We start from the raw sequence: 21,563 nt of genomic DNA, 5'->3' as shown, positions 1-21,563 counted from the left end.
ACATCAATTGGAGGCCATCGGAGTGCCCACCTATTGAACCTCACGGTGTTAAGGAAAAGGTGAGAGAGCCTGAATAGAGAAAGGAGACACAAGTCCCGAGTGGTAAATTGAGACATGCGTTTCAAGACGTCTTTACCCAAGCCTGAGGCCGCCACCTACAAGTAGGCCGCTACCCCTAGGGTCGCAAGCAAGTGCCGCCAATGAGCTTCTCATCGGCTCGACCTCTTGGAGAAATGCCGATTTTCCGATATATACCGAAACTTGCCATCCAATCAATATAGCGTTTGTGGAGTCTGTGGATTGCGGGTTTTCTCGACACGATTCCTTTTACGGCAATATCTCCAGAAAGCTAGAAAAGCGGCTCTTTGGCAACGGCATTAAAGAAAATACCGGAAGCGTACTTGTATATTAAGCAAGTAGGGGCAAAACGAGTGGAATGATTGATCGTATTTTTACTGTGACTTGCGATCTCCCAATATTTGACTTCAGACATCGACTTTGTTCCACGCCAAATCACCGGTGCTGGTGGACTCACGCCGCATAGTAGTCCCTCCAGCTGTGCCGCTGGCTGAAACCAAGGAGATCTTTAATCTTCCTATTGCTCATTGGAGCCTCTCTGGGCAGCATCTCCCTGGTAAACAACGTGTTAGGACACTCCCGCCTCAGTAGTTCCGTGGTCTCCAGTGTAGTGGTGTTCTGGTCGTTGGTTGCATTAAAAACTTGAAATCCCAACCCATCAACAGCGACGCAAAGGTGGCACATCTGGCCAAGATCGCGCGCATCCGTGTAAGACCATCCATGAACTTTCCAGTCGCTCGGATTGTTGACATACTCCTTAAATAATGTCGCATAATCCTCTGGGCAGATCACCGCGCCAATCCTTAGGGCGTAGACATCAATACCATATTTCCTAGCATATCCTCGTCCGACCTTTTCTGCGCAGACCTTGGCAATTGAATAAACATCCATAGGGTTTGTATCCACTTCTTCGTCGACTGGAAAAGAAGGAAAATCAACATCCCCTTCAGCATACGTCACTCCGTAGACGCAGATAGAACTTGCGAGAATGACTTTTTTAATTCCAAGCTTGCACGCCGCTTCCAAGACATTATGTGTCGAGACGACATTTATCTTAAATGTCTCGCTGTCCGGCGCAAGCATATTTCGTGGATAACCTGCCAAATGAATGACGGCATCTGCAGGCGTCATAAGGGGCTCATGAAATGGCTGGGTTAATTTGAAGTGCGATGAGAGTGCACTGAAAACCTGGCCCCCATCGCTGAGGTCGACTTTCATTGAATGAACCCGCTGAGCCAGAGGCTCTGGCAACGGTACCAGATCCAGGTTGAGAATTTCATGGCCTTGGTCAAGTAAAAAGGCAACTATATGCCGACCAGCATACCCAGATCCTCCGGTCACAATGATCCTTTTGGCCATGAGCAAGGCAACGCAATCAGGGATTTTAAAATCACGGCAACAGTCACGGAAATGAGTCGATCGTTTGAAGAAAGAAGAATAAAAAAAAATGCAAGGACGGATTGAGCCAGCAGAATTACGGAGCAGCCAGCCCAGACCAACGACGCCCGTGATAATCCAGCACAGATCTGCTCGGCTCTGAATCCCCCGAGGGATACGGAGTACTGGGTACCGCCGACACCATGCCAAATAAGCCCAAGTGGAGTCGTCAAAAGGACGCTAGTCGACTGACCGACTCTCTGGACCTTGATTCCATTGGAAACCACTTGGGTTCGTCATTTGTGCCTGCTGGATCTTCTTCGGCGTTGGCACCGTCGCTCACGAAACTATGACGATCTAAGAAGCTCGGTGGTCTGGGCTTAATCCTGCAGCTAACTGACGCGAAGGGAGTGATGTCGGCTGAGCGAGGGATGCTTGTGGTACTGTGTTTAACAATGTAGGAACGGCCAAATGGGAGTGTTTATAACATCAGGGCAATACACAAGGAACTCTCTGACAGGTCATTGTCTGTGGTGCTATATATAGCTCAGTACTTATTCCTAACTTGGGGTATTTCTCGATCGTCGTCGCAGGGATCTCTCGGGCTTGATCGTTTGTTTTTATGCGAAATAGAGATTTGCAGCTTCTGGAATCGATCAGGGGTTGCCATTGCTGCTGCTGGCCAGCATCGTAGACAGTGCCATTCATCTAATTCATTCTGTAGGAGCCCATCTTTCTTGGCGGAACGTGGCTCAAGAACATTTGGTCAATCTCTCCATAGGTTCGTCCTTTCAGTTCTGGAATGTACCAAATGGAAAGGATGGTCGCAATGAGAGATGTCCCGCCAAAGACGAAGCCAACTTTTCCCTTCAAGTTCTGGCAGCATAGGTTAGCCCACAACGTTAAGGATAGACACTTTGTCCGTACTTACGCCAGCGTCAGGATTCACCATATAAGGAATCGCAATCTGCAAAGCAATACCAAGGACAGCTTGGGTAGCGGTAGCAAGAGCTGTAGTTCGTGCTCGAAGGGCAAGAGAAGATACTTCTCCCAACAGGACAAAAGCGATCGCCCCAAGCGTCAAGAAGTAGACGAAGGCATAGATGACACACAAGGCTCCTTGTGCCCATTTTGCAGACTGTGTGGGAACAACGTCAAGAATTCCGACCAGGAATAAGATGACTGTGCAGCCTGCGACGCCACAAATGAAGAGGAGGCGTCGACCGATTCGATTGAGCACGAACCAGGCCAGAACGTTGCCAACAAGGCCACAAGCACTAATTCCCACACCGAGATTTAATGCATGCGCCGCTTCCATACCGGCAAGCTGGAAAAAGTAAGTCGCGTAGCTGAGAACAAAGATAACCCCGACAGCCTGCTGGGCGAAAAAAGCGCCCACCGATATCATTGTGCGGATGCGATTGGTACCTTTGAAGGCGGAGACGTAACTAGGCTGTTCCATTTGAGCTTCGGTCTGGATGGTGGCAGAGATGTCTGCAACTCTTTTGTCTGCTTCCCTCTGAGAGTTGTAGAGCGACTCCATCGTCTTGTGTGCTTGATCAAGTCGACCAACACGCACCAAGAACCAGGGCGACTCGGGTGAAAAAATGGTGCCGATAAGTAATAACAGAGAAAAGAGAAGCTGAATTGTAAAGGGAGCTCTGAATGCCCATCGGTCTAAACGAGTTCCGAAACCTCTCGTCACAGAGTTGGATAGCAGTCCGCCCACACCAATGCCGAGATTCACACCAGCGGTAGAGAGACCTCTCAGAACTGTGGGAGCGAACTCGGAGCAAGTCACAGGTCCCAGGGTCAAGTAGAAACCGACACCGACGCCTAAGACGAGCTTGCTGACAAGGAAAGCGGCGCGGTTGGTGCTAAATATCTCACCGATGATTCCACCTGTGGCAACTATGATACCAGTGGCCAGCCCCAGCTTTCGACCGTATTTGTCTGCAACGGCGCTGCAGATGAATCCCCCGAAAAAGAGGCCACAATAGCTGCAGACGCCAAAAGCGCTGAGCCATTCAGCAGGAATGACTGGTTCTCCGTCAAAGACATTGCTGACTTTCTGTTAGTACCATGACTATGATATGATATGCTCTGTCGCTCACCCATAATAGGTACGGAAGGCGGGAACGCCAATAATTGCATTGTTGACCGTCATCTCGAAGCCCCCTGCAACAAGGATGAGTTGATGACACCATGTCGTGTGTGAAGCACGGAGACGTACAAGCAACAGCAGTCATGCACCAGAAAAAGGACCACCAGACAATCTTGGGATATTTGCGACAAACGGCAACAAAGGTTAATGTATGTTCTTCTTCAACCAAAGTCTCGATCTCTTCTCCTTTGGTGTATTTCTCACGCCCTGCTTTGACGTCAACCTCCGATTGTGTTGTGAAATTTTGAGATCCGACCATGGCAGCTTCTTGGTGAGCCATTTTGGAATGATGACCATGTGATGGAGAACAGGAGCTGAGAAGTTGTTGCATCGGGCATGAGTAGGTGTGAATATGTAATATTTCTATCCTCCTCGCCCAAAACTCTGCCAAGACCAATCCTTGTCATTTTGTCTGGAGATACCAAGTATGAGTCTGGGGATAATGTGGAGTCCCCATGTCCGGGGTTCGACGCGACGGGGAGTGTCGGGAACATGAAGCCTTGCAAGGGCCTGTATACCGAAGTTTCCCTCGGGTGGAGCTGGAGAGTGGGGACATCGACTGGTCATGGGCAATGCAAAAAGCCCCCAATCAATGGACTACAACATTTCGCGGCACTCTCTTTTTGAGGTGTCTCATTCTTCTCCCTTCCCGACACTCCCAGTCGAAGTTCTAGCGTGAGGTTATCAATGTTGCCAACTACGAAGGACGATGCCAACTCGAGGGGCACGTCCAAAAGAACTGCCCCTACCAGTAGGGGAAGTTCAGCGTACTCCCGCAAACGCCCTGTTATCGCATGCCAAGTTTGTCGAGCCCGGCGCACCAAATGCGACCAGAAAAAACCGACTTGTTCATTTTGTGAAAGCATAGGAGCTGAGTGCGTGTCAGACCCACCAGCTTTATCCGCCTTTGATCCTGCCAGTCTTGCAATCATCGAGCGACTTGAAAGATTGGAACGAGAATTTACCCGTTTTACCAATTCCTCAATCCCCAGAGAGTCATGCTACCAACAGCCTTTCCCAGCTGGACGCCTCCCACATATTTCTTACCAGAATCTGGATCAAATCTTGAAATGGCCGGTCTTTCAACATGCGCGTCTCTCGGTCTCGCCACATGCTCAGTCCTGCAGTTCGCCATCTGAGGTCTTCTGTGGAGGCGCAGAAGGATTTGGCCGTGCGGTCGGCAATGTGCTTGATGGCGTGCCAATTTTTGACTTGGTGCATCGGTTTTTCACTCACGTCCACAGCAGAAATCCGATCTTGGATGAGGGGAAAATTCGGACCCTGGCTCAAGAAATTCAAGGTCGAGGGATAGGATGGGACACTAAATCGGCCTTGATCCTGCTTGTCTTGGCCAACGGCGCTTTGGGTCACCCTCTGCCTACTCCAGCTCATCCTGAAAAAGTATTCGGGCAGGATCAAGCTACTGCACTTTTCCTCGCCGCAGAACAGCGACTGGGCTACGCTGTAGCATCTACAGGTATCATGCAGGCGCAATGTCTCTTCCTTGCTGGGGTCTTTTTGATGTCTTCGCTGCGGCCTTTCGATGCTTGGCGGATGTTTTTGCAAGCTCTCGCAATGTGCCGGACGTTTAAGAGGACCCTGGCTTACGATGCTGCCGACACGTTAGCCGCTGAGAGCGTATCCTGCTCTGCGTGGAAATCAGAACGCGAGCTGTGCCGGGAGCTCTGGGCCTCGGCTGACTGCGCGAGCTTCAGCCACGAGCATCTCCACCAATTTCCGAACCTGCCAACAGATTGTGAAGGCGAGAACCTATACATCTGGTATTTTTACTTGTCAGAAATATCCGCTTGGCGCCTGGGAACCAGGGTGGAGGAGGAGATGACAGGATTCGCCGTGGAAGGGGGCGGTAGTCTCGTGGATCTGACCGAGATTGCTGACAGCCTGATGGACCAAGCTGTTCAATGGCAGAATTCCTTGGCTCTCAAAGTATCTACCAGTCACGATGAAAACGAGAGTGACATGCTTAGACTCATATTGAGGGCCCGCATTGCATACGTTCAGGACATGATTTCATGGCCATTTGTTTATGCACTCATTCATGATGGCGCGGAACCAGAGTCACCCAAGGTTTGCGAATGGGCTGCGAAGGGACTCTCATGCCACTTGCACAAATTGCTAATGCACCGGATCCAATTCTATCACAGGCATCACGGTACCTGGCTCATGATACGATCGTGTGCTCGAAGTGCCTCTATCTTGCTTGCCGCTGCAAGGCGACCATTTGCACAGAGGCTGCTTCCGGCGCAATGGCGTGGACCGGTTGAAGCCACCCTCAAAATGCTTCAGTTCTGGCAACCATATGTCAAAGAGTTGCAGGAAGCTGTTGAGTGTATCCAAGCTCTCTACTCCCAGCTGTAGAAAGAAGGCGCGAGCGAACTTTTCTGGCTTATTACACAGTTTACTTTCTCAGAGGAAACCTATCATCAGAAACAAAGAATGGTCAAACTGGTCGCATGCTTCGTCACTGGCATAGCCACTACTATCAATCACTAGAGCGGTGGAGGGAATTTGTAAGTGGAGCTAGTCTGACCAACTTAAACCTGAGGACCCATTGAGTTCGGAGCTATAGGGGAGTGTCGGGTCACGGAACTAGTCCATAACCCAGGCTGTGTTGGTCTCTCCAAGCCTTATTTCTCTTTCCGGCTTTTAAATGAGTCCAGTCCGTCTAGGTCTTAAGTTGAAGGTATCTACGTGCAAGCAAGGGGTTCTAAAATATATGGGTAGTAACGTTACTCCCGATCGCTCGAGAATATCCGACAACAACGATGGCAAGCACCACGAGTGCAAGAATGCAAAACAAGGAACACGGGCATCGTCTTACCGCGGCCTTTACATACCGCGATGCAATTGGAGCATTGAGGGACGGTGCTCCCATCACCAAAGTTGCGGAGAAGCTCGTTGCTCAGATGCATGATTCTGAGCGTCTGTCATTGTTAGACGGCGACGAGGAGTTCTGGGAAGGCTTCCGAAACTTATTCTATGATCGGTTCAACCGGGTTCCATACGTATTCGGAGCGATTCCTCGGCTTGCGATAACAGGTATTCATTTCTCTGACGGACCGCGCGGTGTTGTCATGGGCGCGTCAACGGCCTTCCCTGTCACTATGGCACGTGGTGCAACCTGGGACACCTCCCTCGAACAACGAGTAGGCCATGCTATTGGCCTAGAAGCCAAAGCCCAGGGCGCAACCTTTTACTCTGGAGTGTGTATCAATCTCCCACGGCATCCAGCTTGGGGCCGGAGTCAAGAAGTGTACAGTGAGGATCCTATACTTCTAGGAGAGTTTGGCCTGGCTCTGACCCAGGGGGTGCAGCGACATATTATGGCCTGCGTCAAGCATTTTGCTCTGAATTCTATGGAGAACGCTCGGTTCAAGGTTGATATCAAGGTGGATGATGACGTTCTCCACGAAGTTTACCTACCACACTTTCGGCGAGTGGTTGAAGGAGGAGTCGCCTCAGTTATGTCCTCGTACAATTCAGTTAACGGCGAATGGGCTGGCCAGAACAGAGCGCTTCTCACCGGGATATTACGACAAACATGGGGGTTTGATGGCTTCGTGATTTCAGACTTCATTTGGGGCTTGCGGGACGCAACCCTCTCAGTGAAAGCCGGCTTGGACATCGAAACACCATTCAAGCAGCAGCGACACCTAAACATCAAAAGAGCACTGGAGTCTGGAGATTTGGAATGGGCACCCGTGAACCAGATATGCACTAGAATTTTACGCAAGCAGCTCCAGTTCGCCGAAACACTCGAAAACGGCAAGCCGGACTTGTCTGTGGTCTTCTCGGAGGAACATCGAGCACTAGCAAGATATGTAGCCGCACGCTCAGCCGTCCTCCTCAAAAACGAGCCAGTGGATGGCCATCCTTTGTTACCGATCGATCCGAGCAAGATAGCAACTATAGCTGTGGTGGGCCGCTTAGCAAACATTGCAAACACAGGCGACCGGGGCTCTTCCCATGTCTGGTCACCACATGTGGCCACGGTTTACGACGGGGTCATATCTGCGTTCCCTCATGCTCAAGTCATTCTTGAAGATACAGGCGCAGTGGAGAAGGCGAAACAAGCCGCCACCAATGCTGATGTGACGATTTGTGTTGTCGGCTACACTCATGAAGACGAAGGTGAATATGCAGCTCCTACGCTGATGAAAGATCCAGCTCTGCGTGCAACATTTCCCCCAGCGGTGACAGAGAAAGAAAAGGAAGTCCTCAGCTTCCTCGATAACGTAGGACCGAGAGAAAAGGACAAATCCGAAGACGCTTGGAAGACCGGCGGCGGGGGTGACAGGCAGAGTCTCCGGCTTCATGTTGATGACATTCAAATGATAAGTGCTGTCACGCAAACCAATCCACGTACAATCGTCGCCATTGTCTGCGGGGGCGCTGTGATTATGGAAGAATGGAAAGATCAAGTCCCAGCCTTACTTGTGAGCTGGTATGCCGGCTGCCAAGGGGGCCATGGCTTGCTGGACATTCTCACCGGTCGAGTTCCCGCCAGTGGCAGATTGCCGTTCTCAATCCCCAAAGACGAGTCACATCTACCGTACTTTGATGCTGATGCTACAGAGATAAAGTACGATCGCTGGTTCGGTCAAGCTCTCCTGGACAAGCTCGGCGTTCGAGCCGCGTATCCCCTTGGCTTCGGGTTGTCATATACCACTTTCTCAGTCTCCAACATGCGTTTGGATGAATTTGACGCAGCCTCTGGTAGGGACTTCTTTAATGTGCATGCAACGATCAGGAACACTGGAGAACGCCCGGGAAGATATGTCGCCCAAGTCTATGGATGCCCAAACTTGCCCGATTTTCCATCACGACTGCTTCTCGGATTCCGGCCCGTGGACCTGGGTGTTGGAGAAGTGGCCGACGTCAGCGTCGTTGCGTCAGTCAGACCACTCCAACAGTGGCGCGACGGCCATTTCCATTTACGGTGCGGCGAGGTAGAGATCGAGTTCGCATCTTTTGCTGGCGATCCACATGCATTGCGAAGCACCTGCTACTTGTATGGTTGCGTTCGACAAGGTCCAAATCTATAAAGGGGCTGGTACCGCGGCAGAAAGTACCAGGTGCAAGCATGTATCATCCGAGAATGCAGAACCTGCTCACGTTGATGTCCTCTGTAGGTGATATTCCTTTCTGGGTGTTCATCTAAGCAGTTGCTAATTTTTTTTTTTTTCTCCTTTAAAGGGGTCCATTGCCGCTAAATTCTTGATTTCTCACGTCCGATTCGCGGTTTTATGTACAAGTTCTTGAAATCGCTGCTTGCTGTCTCTCGTATTCCATCGCTCTGGTACTTAAACCTGCTGCCAAAATGAGGCAAATTAATAGCAAGCACATCCTTAGGGACAAGAGCGATGCCGCCCTATTCTCTAGGCGGGCAGGAGGGTTGAATAATTTCTTGGCCTTTATATGCATAACTTGAAGCTAAAACATTTCAATTCAGCTCTATTTAAGTGCAACTCAACTACCTCGCATCGCTTGTCCAAAAAGCTGTCAAGAAATCCCGACACTCCCCTGGTGCTCCTCTTATGTGCCGTGACACCCCGATGCTCCCCTTTTATGCGAAACCAGGGCGACGCTACAATCAGGATGTTACCTCTTTCGTCAACCTTAAAACCGCGACGCAAATAGCCCCATTTTAGGCCTTCTAGTGCCGAAAGATGCTCACCGACCTACGTCTTGGTCAATTTTCAGAAGTGCGATCATTAGCTGTTGTAATGGTCTGTCTTGGAAAGTCAAAGGACTGAACACTGAGGACCTGCTCCACGAGCCATTTCACGTCGCTAGCCAAAGTGGAAGAGAAAACGCGGAAGTTGTTGGATCCTGCATGTTTAACTCCATTCGGTACGAGGTTGCCAGCACATAAAGTCTCACTTCGACGAGTCTGGCCTTCTCTCTCGGACGACACACGACACTGTTGGTAGCTTCTTCAGCGTCAAAGATCCGACAGAATGTATGTCAGTTTGAGCAATCTCAGTTCGTATCTGCTCCTCACAGCTGTATTTGCCATCGCACAGACGTCCACCCCGAACAATCTCAAGGTCACAACAAGCACAGGGACCTACATTGGCATCATTAATGGCACGGTCCCAAATGTCCGTCAGTTTCTGAATGTGCCGTACGCTCTCCCTCCTGTTGGATCTCGCCGCTGGGCACCTCCGGAACAGCTTACCTCGAATGCATCCGCGATACTTGATGCTACTTCTTTCCCTCGTTTCTGTCCGCAGTACCTTTCGGGTGCTCCCAATGTATACAATCAGCTGCTTTCCGGTTATCTCATTCCTACAGGGCTTGACACTGCGGCCCCCGCAACCATGCCTCCGACAACAGGGGAAGACTGTCTGTCCCTGTCGATCTGGACCCCTACAAGGAATGTTTCCGGCTTACCAGTGATCATTTTTATGACTGGGGGTAACGCTACAGAATCATACCCTACCTAAGTGGACGCTAACCTCTGTGAGGTGGCTTCATCATCGGGGGCATCAATATTCCCTATCAGCTACCGCATCATTGGGTGCAGAGAACCCAGTCTCATATTGTTGTGTCGATCAAGTCTGTGTCTCTTATGTTGCAGAGGTATCCTTTGCTGATGTTTCCTCAGTTACCGTCTCGGAATCATGGGCTTTCCCAACGCGCGCGGCTTGAATTCGCAGAATCTTGGTATTCTCGACCAACGCATGGCGTACGCTTGTTGATTGTTGCATGACCGATCGGTGCTGACGGCGTTAGACACGAATGGGTCCGAGACAATATCCAAGCCTTTGGAGGAGATCCATCAAAGATTACTATTTGGGTGTGTAGAACGACATGAGTGCGGAGTTGCGCTGCTTACAGACACAGGGGCAATCGGCTGGTGCATCGTCGACCGATTTTCACGGCTTCGCCTATTACAACAACTCAATTGCGAAGGGGCTTGTCGTGAGTCCTCCCAATTCAAGATTTGCATCAAGGTTTTCAACGAACCTGTGTAAAATCTATCATGTTTGAAAGGCAGAAGCTAATCTCAAAAATTCGAAGATGGAATCCGGAACGGCGTTACTAGGGCTAGTGTCGTATGACTTTGCCCACACAAATTTCACATTTGTCGCGTCTCAGTTAGGCTGCGGAGGTCTTAATGCGACTGCTGAGCTCGACTGCATGCGTCAAAAACCAGTCGAAACGATTGTCAACTTTGTGGGTCGTCGCTCAGATAACGCGACTACGCCAGCCCTTTCATTCGTCCCGATTCCTGACGACAAAGTCATCTTTTCCAACTATACTGAACGATACGCTAGAGGTCTGATAGCTAACGTGCCAGCGATTGTGGGAACCGCGTCCGACGAAGGAACTGTTCTCGTTCCATTTACCAACCTTACGGCAGGACCCAACCAAACACTGGCAGATGAAGCGACACTAGGATACTTCGTTTGCCCTGCTCACAATTCTTCAAAATTGCGGACCGAAGCGGGTTTACTTACATACCGGTACGAGTTTGCAGGGAACTTCTCCAACCTGTCTCCTCTGCCATGGCTGGGAGCCTACCACACAGATGATCTCCCGCTCTTCTTTGGGTCGTACAACGACTATGGGAAGGGGACTGAATTTGAAGCGCGCACAAGCGAAATCATGCAGGACTACCTCCTGGCATTCATGAAGGATCCACATAACGGACCAAAGCAGAAGGGCTGGCAGGACTATACAAAGGGCCATGTGTTGCGATTCGGGGCAGATAGTGTTGCTGCAAAAAATGTCACAGTGCAGACAGTGGACGGCGCATGCTATGGACAAGGGACTTACGACTCGAGTCCATAGGTAAAGTTACATGAAGCCATGTGAAGTAACATCAGCAAGAGTGGACAACTTGGGCGCCCTATAAGGGGCCTTCCCAAAGGAAAAAAAAAAACACCCTAATCTTCAGGATAATTTCTTCATGCCATTTTGATGAAACTAACAATGTTCCTGTCCCTTATTAAGAAGACTTTTCCTCGAGACTCACAGTAGAGATCGCTGAAAATACCGGAAATAAGATGGCTAGAAAGTGTTGGCTCAACAGCGTTAAAAACAGGCGGTAGGAGTGGGAAATTCTTTTGGTGAACTCCGTTTTCTGCAATGCTGAGAATATGTTGGACTAAAGAAAATGTCGAGTTGTCTACGTAAATGGCAGTCATGTACTGTATGAAGTACTCTCCGTGATCCAGGGTGTCTGTTCCTCTATCTCTTCGAGCGAGATGTTTCCCATTTAGGTAGACATTCGGCCTGTGTCGAGAAAGCCATTCCTAAACCTACCTCAGTAGGCACGCACAAATAACCAGCCTGGCCGTATCTATTTCATCTATTAGGTGATCTAAGATCGCCTCCTGTATACACTTTGAGAGCCACTGTGAGCGCCGCTGCCGTGCCCGCAGCCGCTTCCACTCGGTGGACTTGACGAGATTGGCCATTTGCCTCAACAGCTTTTGGGGGCAACGTATACATATGTCAAATCAACTGCTAACTGCTGAAGCTACTATAAATATACGTGAAAGTCTGGATAAAGCATTGCGAATTTACAGCACTAAGACTAAACTCCAAATTCAACCTTTTCTGCAGAAACAGATCTCTCTCGATGGTTCTATCCTGAGCCTACAAATACAGTCTAGCCTTCCAGACTTCTACTCTAAACCTTCAATGATCAAGATTCCTAAGTGATTACCCTATAGCAACTTGCAGGCGATATTACGTAGTTATCCCTCAACTTGAATACCGAAGATATCTCAGAAGATGCGGTCCGGTAAACCTGCCGTCAAAAATGGGCTGAAGGTGGTCGAATAATGCTAGCTCGTGGTCCTGAGGTATTGTATTCGGACTCGATGTGAGCAGTCCATCTTGACCTTGACCTGTGTTTGTTTCCAAAGGCCCAAGGGGATGCGCCTTGAGGAGTACTTTCCGGGCCATCTGCGCCAGGATAGCTGACTCCTGGAGGCGAGCAGATGCTTCGGCCGGTCTCTCACCAGAATTTTCTGCTCGAGCTGCAAGTATCTGCGAAAGATTGAATTGAGCCTGCGCCAGAGCGGCCTCCGTGCATATACCTGGGCGAGTCTGGTCGATGTCGAGAATCTTTCGCATATATAGTCTGTGACCGATTAATAACCTTTCAGAGACCTCGTAGAAATCATGCACTTACTCCGCCTCGTTCAATTCATTCAACCACCTATGAGCTGCCCCAACAGCGTAATAGCTTTGGAAAGTCAGCAACCCGAATTTTCCGTGCAACCTTAGCCTAGCCTCTAGTACCTCCTTGTGAAGATCCAGAGCACGCTCTTTGTCACCACTTTGCAGGACCAAACAAGCAAGGTCGAAGCGCCATCTATTGGCGGCTGCTGATTGTCCGGTGGCAACTTGCACCCAATGCAATCCATGCTCGACCATGGGAACGGCATGTTCAAAGTTTCCTTCGTACATGAGGCAGTAGGCTTTGTGATGGTAATACTTTGCGTACTCATACGGAATCTCTTCTGGGGGTCCCCATCGCTGATATTTCTCGAAGCACATGTCAAAAATGCGCGCTGCTTCTCGGAACTGGTTGTATTGCAAAAGGACACAAGCGTAATCTGACCACGCGTTGTGAAGCAATATATCATCGTTTTTCGTGTATTCAGCTGGATCGCAGTTCTCATGATGTTTGACCCGAATGTCGAGCACCTTAGCAATGCGGTCTCTACATTCGGCCAGATGGGCTATCCCTGAGTCTTGGAGTAGGAGCGAGACCACAACATGAATGTTAGCACGGAGAAGATCTTCTCGGAATCCGCCTTGGTCGAGGATAGCTTCTGCTGATCTGAGAAGCTCCAGCCCTTCGACTGTCAGGCATCTTTCCCACAGGTCAATACCGGCGTCAGAAATAAGCCGGGCTAGCTTGACTGAAGGTGGAATCTCGACAATCCCCGACTGCCACAATCGTTTTATACTCAAGACATGGGGCAAATATTGTCTGCAAATGGGCCATTTCTCGGGCTCAGGAACCTGAATTGGCGAAGGATGGGGGAACCGCCCTCGAATAAGCAAGAAGACCCTTTCAAAGACTTTGGCTCGTTCTGCAACGTTATCGGGTTGATTGAGCTCCTCCAGGATCTTCGCCTGCAGCTTGCGGTGGATGGTCAAGGCTTCTTCGCCATCGCGATTTCGTACTGTGATAAGACGCCTTTTCGATAGCTTGCTCGTCATCCGGTTCCATCTGCTTTGATTAGACTTTGAAAACCCTAGCTGGAATTGCTTACCGCATAGGTGAGTGTGAATGTAGCATCTCAAGCAACGGATCCTCATGTGGTCCCACCAACAAATCCTTTTGAATATTATCGCTGTCAAAGAATGCTAGGATGTTGAGAAGTTGACGTGCCTCCGTTTCGACCTCTCTCAAGCCAATATTCCACACCATCTCCATAGCGCCATTGGCGTCAGAGGAGGCATCTCGTGCATTTCGCGACATCTGCCTTTCATTCCACAGCTCCACGAAGTATGCCAGTGTGCATTCTGAAGCCAGGACGAATCCAGCAATGAGCGACAAAGCTAGTGGGAGTTTCTCCGCTCTTTTAGCTATGTCTCCTGCTAACTTGTACTCTGGATGCGATCTCATATCTTCGACGGGTTCGCCTTGATTGGCAGATTTGAGAAGCAGCTCACGGCTCTCTTCTAGGGTAAGGGCATTCAAGTCAATGGCAGAAGTCTTGTCGGACAAAAGTGACACGTCGAGGTCTGTCTTTCGTGTAGTGATGAGAACTGAACCGTGCGTCTTGGACATGTCTGATGGGAGGAACCGGCGAAGATCAAATCCTTCGTCCACATTGTCAAACACAAGAAGCCACCGCCCCGTTGTTCGTTCAAGGAATTCACGCCCCATGTTGACCAGTCGTTCCTCCTCTGCCACCTCTTCAGCATTTGCTATCACTTTCAAAGCAATCTGGCAGAAGGAGTCGGCACAAACCATGGCCGTCTCCGCAGGGACCCAAAATATGTACGAGTAGCAGCTCTTAAATTTCCACGTGTAAGCTGTAGCGATTGCAGATTTCCCGATCCCACCAGGCCCACGAATCACAGTGATATGGCCTTCTTCTTTCATTCTATCGTCAATCATCCCGAGATCAACGATTCGCCCGACGAAGTCAGGGTTCCAGGGTGGTTGGAGTGCACCGATTGTTGCCTGAGCCGAATGAACTGACACGGTTGGTTCAACACTCTTCCATTGCGCAAGTGGAGTGGTGGCCGCGCTTTTCGTCGCTTCTTCGACCTTGAGCTCTCGAACCCTCTGCATGTAGGTATAGGAAGGCCCCCTTGAACCCAACCTGGGCCGGCTTGCACGGGCTTTTAAAGGTGAACCATCTCCAGGTTCCAAATTTGATTGCTCTGTCCAGAGACCTTGAAGTTGAGTGGCCAATGAATCTCCCCTTTGCTTTTGTTGAAGAGGTGACTTCTCAGACTGCTCCTGGATGAAGTCCTCCAGAAGTGTAAATTTATCTCCTCCATACATGGAAACGGAGGCAGTGCCTGATGTCCCAAGCATGTCGGTCTCAACTGAGGTAAGAGCGAGTTGTTGCAGATGGTCACCCAGATGTTTGTAATATGATTCGAAAGAACAATCGAACAGGCAGAGTGGACACTGCATCTGACTTGGGGTCATGTCTGACGGCTTTACACATAGCTGCGATATTGTTGAGATACCTTCCTGCGGTATATGGTGAGTCGACGCTAGATGCTCGCCAAAGGCTCTCTCGTCCAGCCATTCCTCGGAACATATTTCGCATGACCAAGCATATTGAATATAATGTGTATAAAGCTCATGATGTATCCAAGCATCCTGCGTTGCATAAGTCTTTGTGCCTTGTAGGCATTGATGGAATGTGCACACATAAGGCTCCAGGTCGGCGAAGAAATGTGTAATCCAGTCCGCGCTAGTAGAGACATCCATGACCGTAGGCTCTTCCAGCCTTTGGTGCTCCGGATGAGAGGGATGTCCTGGAGTGAATCGCCGGCTGGTTGCAGAAGCCTCGGATGCATGGCTTTGATCTGTCCCTGAGTTTGGTCCGCCAACAGTTATTGGCAATGCACAATATGGGCACAAGAAACTTCGACCTGCATTCAGTGGAGTTGGTGGAGGAGGGATTGGAATTGCTACCGGTCGAAGGCCCTCATCGAACTCGGTCACTGAGGTAGCGACATTTGTATTATATCCCGAATCAGCTTTTGAAAACACCGTGCCGCTATTTGAAGCAGTATCACTCGCCGTCATAGATGCTAGTCGGCTCAATGCTGCCCTATGGTCGTTAAGCATGAATGTCGGTGGCAACCCTCCATCCTTACCTCTAGGGTTATCAAGAGTTCCGACAAGTCCATCTTGCGTCCTGCCAGACCGTGGAAGTGTGGCATCCGTCCTCTTTTGACTTCCAGGATATCTGTCGGCTCTCAGACTTCTCAAAAAGCACTTACGAAGCCAATTTGCATGTCCAAGCCTCTGCTTCAGCTGCTCGGGAGCTTTCGGAAACAAACGAGCAGCCAGTTGAATGTCAGCCTTGTTATCGCCGAGCAGGACGTCACTGGAGAACATATCGGAAGGGAATGGATTTTTCAGAGTCGCATTGAGCCCCTGTAGCGTTTCCAAGACGGATGAAATCAGAGCAAGTCTTTCTTTCAGCACCTCTTCTGAGACTGGCAATCTGGAAACTGTCGTGAGGTCGCTTTGCCGGTCAAAGTAGGAGGACCAATTTTCCTCGAGGAGGGCTGGGCTGAGTAGAGGTGTCGCGGTGATCTGGAGGTCCTCCAAGACTGGACGGATGGCATATGTCAGTTGAACGCCCATAGCCCAGGAAAATCGAAGCCCCTTCGCTTATTGAAGAGCGTCATGCTAAGTCTAGAGCGACGAATATCGAGGGTACTTGCCATTCTGCAGCTTGTGGTTGAGGCTCTCGAGGAGATCAACAACTCGATCTCGCAGATCTGAGCTCTTACGCAGAGCATGGTCAAGCGAGCCATTTTCGGCATGGTGGACGTTGGCCCAATGTACCAGGCTGTTTTTGAAGCTCTCCAAGAAATCAGCATTGCCCTCCCATACTTGACGGTTCGCCTCCATAACCGAAGAAAGCTGGTCGAAGGTCTGCCGGCAATCTTCGTACGCTGCAGCTACCTGCGCATGTTGATGGTAACCTCCAAGCTCCTTCCGAGGATGGTGTATTGAGGGGCCCATTGTTTGACCCAGATGAATGTAATGTTTTGCTGACGGAAGATGGCTAAAGTTGTTCACTCCTCTGATGGCACAATGAGGCTGGGTAGCGGGGCTCTCTGAGGAGGACCAACACTTCCGAAGCTGTCGAGCTGTTGTTGCCAGCACAGTGTGGCAAAGTCTGGCCCAGGCCTATGTAAACCTGCCCACGCTTATCGCAGACCCATGTCAGTTGCAGGCAGCTTTACCTGCAGATGGTTAGCTTCGGTAGAGGGGGGGAATGGTTGGCGGAGCGTGGCTTGAGGGGTTGAACTGAGGGTGAGAAAAAGGGCGAGACCCTGCAGGAGTGCAACTCGTTGTCGACGCTCAGCCGCACCTCATCTTTTCACACCTTTTCACGGCTGAAGCGTCCCATTTTGCTGGAGCGGCGAGTGAATGTACGAATGTATCCTTTTCAAAGAAAATGTCTGGCTTCGAAGTGGTCGGACTGATATTAGGGCTGTATCCGGTCATCGTCGATGCCGTCGACTACTGCAGAAGAGTGAGATCGGGAGAAATCATTCACGATCTGCTGGAGGAGGTTCGCGCCGAGAAAGTCATCTTCTGTAACTGGATTCAACATCTCTGCGTCTCCCAGCTTTCAGGGACTGATCTACAGGGGATCTTGGACAAGAATTCAGAGATATTCGGTTTATGGGAGAATGACGGGTTTCTGACGAGCCTGATGGCTTCGCGCGACACTGAAGCCACCAAGTCGATTGCCGCAACTCTGATCGACATCCATGCCGAGTTGCAACACATTCACCAATACTTGGAGAGGATAAACCCAGTTCCTGTGAGTCCGCTGAAGGGGCCTGGGGAAGGGGCCTGGGAGCCAGATCTTCCCAAAGCTAACAACAATAGGTCGACATGAGGGCCGTCGTCAAGGCTAAGATCACCGCGCTCAGGTCGAGTTTAGACAGCTCAGGGCTCAAGAGGCGCGTGAGGAGGATTCATCATCTCAACGAGAGGTTACGTCGGGTTATCGATTCCGCTCCAGAGCGCAAATACCCGCAAGGCCATTTGCCCGTGCCTACCCTGACGACTGCCTCATGCGCGACCTTTGCCACAGGCGTCTTCCGAGCAGTCGAAAGTCATTTTCGATGCTGTTGCCAACGTGCCCACGCCACGAGGTTGCAAATTCCCATGATCAAGCATCTAGAACATCAAAATACTCTGGCTCGGAGGCCGCCATTGCAACTTTTGTTTTCCGTCAACGACGACACCTCCTCAGTCAAGTACGACAGCGCTCAGTCACTTTCAGTTAGCATGAGCAACTTATCTTTTTCAGGCGAGACATCAGTCTCTTCATTAAAATCGCAAAACACCGACAACGAGCATTCTCAGGGAGATTATCCGCTGTCATCCGTGCAGAGCAACCACTCTCTCACCAGCTCTGTTACGCTGGTGTTCAGTCCGAAATGCTATTCGGTGTCGGTGACAGAATGTGAAGTAGGGAGCGGTGATGAGATAGTGGACATATGTTCGTCCATTCGCTCGCTTGAGCAAGAATCAGATATTCTTCTCAAAAGGCAGAGCCTCGGGTACTTGCGAGCGACTGACGACGTTGGCTATGAGCTTCAGTCTCCAAAGCCCATAGTCGAGGGAGACTCACGGTGCATTCTATCGCTGGAAGATTTGTTTTCTGGAGATCACATCAAACTAGCACGTCGGCATCGGATCCACCTGGCCCTTCAGTTGGCATGGGGCGTTACTCAACTTCTTCAGACTCCTTGGATCGACGCGAATTGGACGTGGAGCGACTTTTCAGCAATCACAAATCGACAGCAAGGTCTGATTGATGACAGTCTGTTCATTACGAAACAGTTCCAGTCCCTCGGAGGTTCCGATATATTAAGCGCGCCCGGCGGAAGAATGGCGCCTCAGTCTCTCAGGATACTTTTGCCTGAGCCAGTTCTCGCTCGCCTAGGCTATGCATTGATAGAGCTGGCCTCTGGCAAGCGTCTTGCCGGTCTGCAGGAACCAAGTGGCCCAACAAGCCCAGACCGTGATGTGCAAGATTTCTTAACTGCTCGCCACCTCTTAGACACTGGTTTCGTGGTCGACCAGGAGTGTCAAGCTTATAGCAACGTGGTCCATGCTTGTCTGTACCAGGAAGTGAAGCGAGAGGGAGGCTATGGCGCGAAGAAGCTGAAGTCACAGGACCCGTCGTTCGAGAGAGATATGACTCGGGCTATTGTGCAGCCTCTTTACCATCTTTGCAGCAGCTCGTGGGGAGGCCCATTGGTAGCAGTGACGGCGTTTTAAGGATGGGAAAGGGAAAGGGGGAAAGAATCAGCTTCTGAGAAACAGTGCTCCAGCTCACAGCTCAGGGGAGTCTCAGTTACCCGTGACCCAAACGAAGTACATACCAGTGACGGCATCATCGGCACGCGCATTGCCTTCTGACTGAAGATGCATATGGTATTGGTTAATTGAAGATTCAATTTCCAGTAGTTCATGGTTAGTGTTAGTTCTGGTCATCTAGGTTATCTTCACTTGGCTAGGCAGCTACTGTAGCCACTTGAGGGTACCGAGCCGCCTAGTACCGAGTACTTGTTAATGAAAGCTAGGTGAGGTCATGGAGCTGAGCGGGGGGGTAGGCCAGATGGGCAGGGAGGGCAAGGGAAGCTTGAAGCGGGCACGGTCTGGCCAAAATAAGTGGGTCACCCAATGTTTTCGTCTCAACTCAAGAAACAGTCCGTATAGTAATTACTACTAGAACTAGTTCAATTCTTTGTCAAATAACATGAAATACCCATTAACTAGTAGGCCGTCATTTGGCCTTTACCATCGATAACTGCTTGTAATCTGGTAGGCATGCTGTCGACCCAGGCGTTGATTGTTGTCTGCGATAAGTGTTCCCACCCCTCCTGTGTAATCGTCCATACTATCTCGTCGTTCCAGTGAGTAAACTTTCTCAGAAAGCCCTTTGGTGCTTGCCAGGCATTCTCAATTGGTGATAGATCAGGAGAGTAAGAACAGTTGAAGTAATGTCGTAAATTATGTAGAGTTTTCTAAGTGCGAACAGGATTCGATTTACTCTTGCCATGGCCAGAATCACCATCTTCTTCAAGAACAGTATCAGGCGGCCAGGAAAGACACTCCTAAGTCAACAACGTAATATAAACTTGGTGTGTCATCTTGCCATTTAAGTTGTCAGTATAATATCGATATAGCTGGCTTTTATAGTTATATCCAATTACTCCCTATGTATAAACGCATTTTGTATCTTTATCCTTTGGTATCGCCTTTTGCTGAATGCAATCTGAACAATGAGCCTCTCCTGGTTTACGGGTAACCCAGACTCTACCAACAGGACCATATCCAAAATGAGCTTCATCAGAAAAGCGTACGTTTCGCCAATGTTGTGGTGTTGGATATCGAGATAGCATTAATCGAGCGAAGTTGACCCGAAGCGCAGCAAGTTTTGGTGATACCTAGGAACGTTGGTAGGATAAACAGCGACGATATTCCTTCTGTCGTAGATGGCGACGTAAGGTTCTTCCAGAGACATCAAGTCCAGACTCAATAACTAATTGATCCCAAGGTAAAGCGCGTCCATTAAAGCCTTCTCGCCAAAGAATTCTCTTAGCTAGGTGTGCATCTTTTTCAGTTAATTTTGGCTTCCTTCCACGCGTTTCCAATCTTATTTCGCTATGAGCTAATCGTCGAGGGTCTTCGCTATTTATGATTCGATTTCCAGAGGTCTGAGGGACGCGTTGTTGTGCAAAAAGCTGACGTTGACTGAGAGGCTTGCCATTGGCATTTCGTACAGATTTCGAACGGATCAGTTGCGCCTGCGCCTGAAGCCTAGCCCTGCTAGGAGTGTCCCAATGCTTATTAGGAATATGTGGCATATAGGTATACTAAAGGATCATAGGTAATTAGGTGGTAAATGACAAAGTATTGCATGCGCTGTAGTAGTATTTACAAAGAGGGTGTAGGAGCGCATTCAAAAAAAAACATTGGGTGACCCACTTATTTTGGCCAGACCGTGAGCGGGGCAGGGCGGGGTTACATTGTGCAAGATTTTTGTGGTGGCACTTGCGCCTACGTAGGTATGTGCTTGTACCAAGTACCAGGTACTTGTTAGTGGCTAACTAGGCCTCACTAGCCTCACCACAATAGCCCACCAGCCAACCTTGGCGTCCTTGCTCAGCCCCAGACACTTTCTCCAACTTGGCTCACCACCTCCCTAATTTGGAACTACCTTAGACATACATCGATACCTATCAGTGCAGCCCATTGCCATTTGAGTTGAAGATACCGCAGCACGAGCACAAATCTCCCCTTGTGTCTGTCAGTGCCTTCAGCTATGCCTGGTAGGTATGTCCAAATCGTCCGCCCATACGGAAAGCTGACAAAGATTCATGACACTACCACAGACAAGACACTGTCCCGAACCAGCTCACCCTCGAGCGAGTCCTCCGAAACCACCGCCTGCTCTTGGAACTGCGAGATCTCGCCGTTCCCTTTGTGGGTTAGGAAAGCCCTACTTGCCGCCGACCTCGATACACGCAAACAACCGTGGAAGGTGACCTTTGGAGAGAGCATTGGCCAAAGCTTTGGTTCTGACGCAGACTTGGTGAGGATTGATCGAAGCTTTGGTGGGATTGATGATCCTTCGTGTCCCTTCAATACACAAGGAAGCAGCTTGGCTGCTTGATAACAAGAGTCTTGGTACTCTTCGCCAGGCATCTCAAG

At 50.0% G+C, this 21,563-nt stretch overlaps 9 protein-coding genes across 9 annotated transcripts; 4 read left to right on the top strand and 5 right to left on the bottom strand.

The window, feature by feature from the left end:
- Nucleotides 1-531: 531 nt before the first annotated feature.
- A1O5_01559 (uncharacterized protein) lies at nucleotides 532-1,437 on the bottom strand (the record flags this gene model as incomplete). Its single annotated transcript, XM_007742175.1, has 1 exon — nucleotides 532-1,437. The coding sequence occupies one exon, from the start codon at nucleotides 1,435-1,437 to the stop codon at nucleotides 532-534; it is 906 nt and encodes a 301-aa protein (XP_007740365.1).
- A 726-nt stretch (nucleotides 1,438-2,163) lies between these two features.
- Nucleotides 2,164-3,899, bottom strand: A1O5_01558 (uncharacterized protein; the record flags this gene model as incomplete). Its single annotated transcript, XM_007742174.1, has 4 exons — nucleotides 2,164-2,331; nucleotides 2,387-3,518; nucleotides 3,570-3,633; nucleotides 3,689-3,899. The coding sequence occupies 4 exons, from the start codon at nucleotides 3,897-3,899 to the stop codon at nucleotides 2,164-2,166; spliced, it is 1,575 nt and encodes a 524-aa protein (XP_007740364.1).
- Nucleotides 3,900-4,306: 407 nt separating this feature from the next.
- A1O5_01557 (uncharacterized protein) lies at nucleotides 4,307-5,998 on the top strand (the record flags this gene model as incomplete). The annotated part of the gene is made up of 2 exons (XM_007742173.1): nucleotides 4,307-4,370; nucleotides 4,506-5,998. 2 exons carry the CDS (start codon nucleotides 4,307-4,309, stop codon nucleotides 5,996-5,998), a joined length of 1,557 nt encoding a protein of 518 aa, XP_007740363.1.
- A 431-nt stretch (nucleotides 5,999-6,429) lies between these two features.
- Nucleotides 6,430-8,685, top strand: A1O5_01556 (uncharacterized protein; the record flags this gene model as incomplete). Its single annotated transcript, XM_007742172.1, has 1 exon — nucleotides 6,430-8,685. One exon carries the CDS (start codon nucleotides 6,430-6,432, stop codon nucleotides 8,683-8,685), a length of 2,256 nt encoding a protein of 751 aa, XP_007740362.1.
- A 915-nt stretch (nucleotides 8,686-9,600) lies between these two features.
- Nucleotides 9,601-11,440, top strand: A1O5_01555 (uncharacterized protein; the record flags this gene model as incomplete). The annotated part of the gene is made up of 6 exons (XM_007742171.1): nucleotides 9,601-10,060; nucleotides 10,111-10,201; nucleotides 10,251-10,331; nucleotides 10,379-10,442; nucleotides 10,490-10,567; nucleotides 10,667-11,440. The coding sequence occupies 6 exons, from the start codon at nucleotides 9,601-9,603 to the stop codon at nucleotides 11,438-11,440; spliced, it is 1,548 nt and encodes a 515-aa protein (XP_007740361.1).
- A 1,347-nt stretch (nucleotides 11,441-12,787) lies between these two features.
- Nucleotides 12,788-14,915, bottom strand: A1O5_01554 (uncharacterized protein; the record flags this gene model as incomplete). The annotated part of the gene is made up of 2 exons (XM_007742170.1): nucleotides 12,788-13,844; nucleotides 13,885-14,915. 2 exons carry the CDS (start codon nucleotides 14,913-14,915, stop codon nucleotides 12,788-12,790), a joined length of 2,088 nt encoding a protein of 695 aa, XP_007740360.1.
- A 961-nt stretch (nucleotides 14,916-15,876) lies between these two features.
- A1O5_01553 (uncharacterized protein) lies at nucleotides 15,877-16,457 on the bottom strand (the record flags this gene model as incomplete). The annotated part of the gene is made up of 3 exons (XM_007742169.1): nucleotides 15,877-15,915; nucleotides 15,962-16,053; nucleotides 16,088-16,457. 3 exons carry the CDS (start codon nucleotides 16,455-16,457, stop codon nucleotides 15,877-15,879), a joined length of 501 nt encoding a protein of 166 aa, XP_007740359.1.
- Nucleotides 16,458-16,508: 51 nt separating this feature from the next.
- A1O5_01552 (uncharacterized protein) lies at nucleotides 16,509-16,841 on the bottom strand (the record flags this gene model as incomplete). Its single annotated transcript, XM_007742168.1, has 1 exon — nucleotides 16,509-16,841. One exon carries the CDS (start codon nucleotides 16,839-16,841, stop codon nucleotides 16,509-16,511), a length of 333 nt encoding a protein of 110 aa, XP_007740358.1.
- Nucleotides 16,842-17,280: 439 nt separating this feature from the next.
- Nucleotides 17,281-19,124, top strand: A1O5_01551 (uncharacterized protein; the record flags this gene model as incomplete). The annotated part of the gene is made up of 2 exons (XM_007742167.1): nucleotides 17,281-17,652; nucleotides 17,721-19,124. The coding sequence occupies 2 exons, from the start codon at nucleotides 17,281-17,283 to the stop codon at nucleotides 19,122-19,124; spliced, it is 1,776 nt and encodes a 591-aa protein (XP_007740357.1).
- Between the last annotated feature and the right edge of the window lie 2,439 nt (nucleotides 19,125-21,563).

This window comes from Cladophialophora psammophila (genome assembly GCF_000585535.1).
Source record: "Cladophialophora psammophila CBS 110553 chromosome Unknown aczJe-supercont1.2, whole genome shotgun sequence".
Taxonomy (NCBI): Eukaryota; Fungi; Ascomycota; class Eurotiomycetes; order Chaetothyriales; family Herpotrichiellaceae; genus Cladophialophora; species Cladophialophora psammophila.
This window is presented reverse-complemented; position numbering and strand designations above follow the sequence as displayed.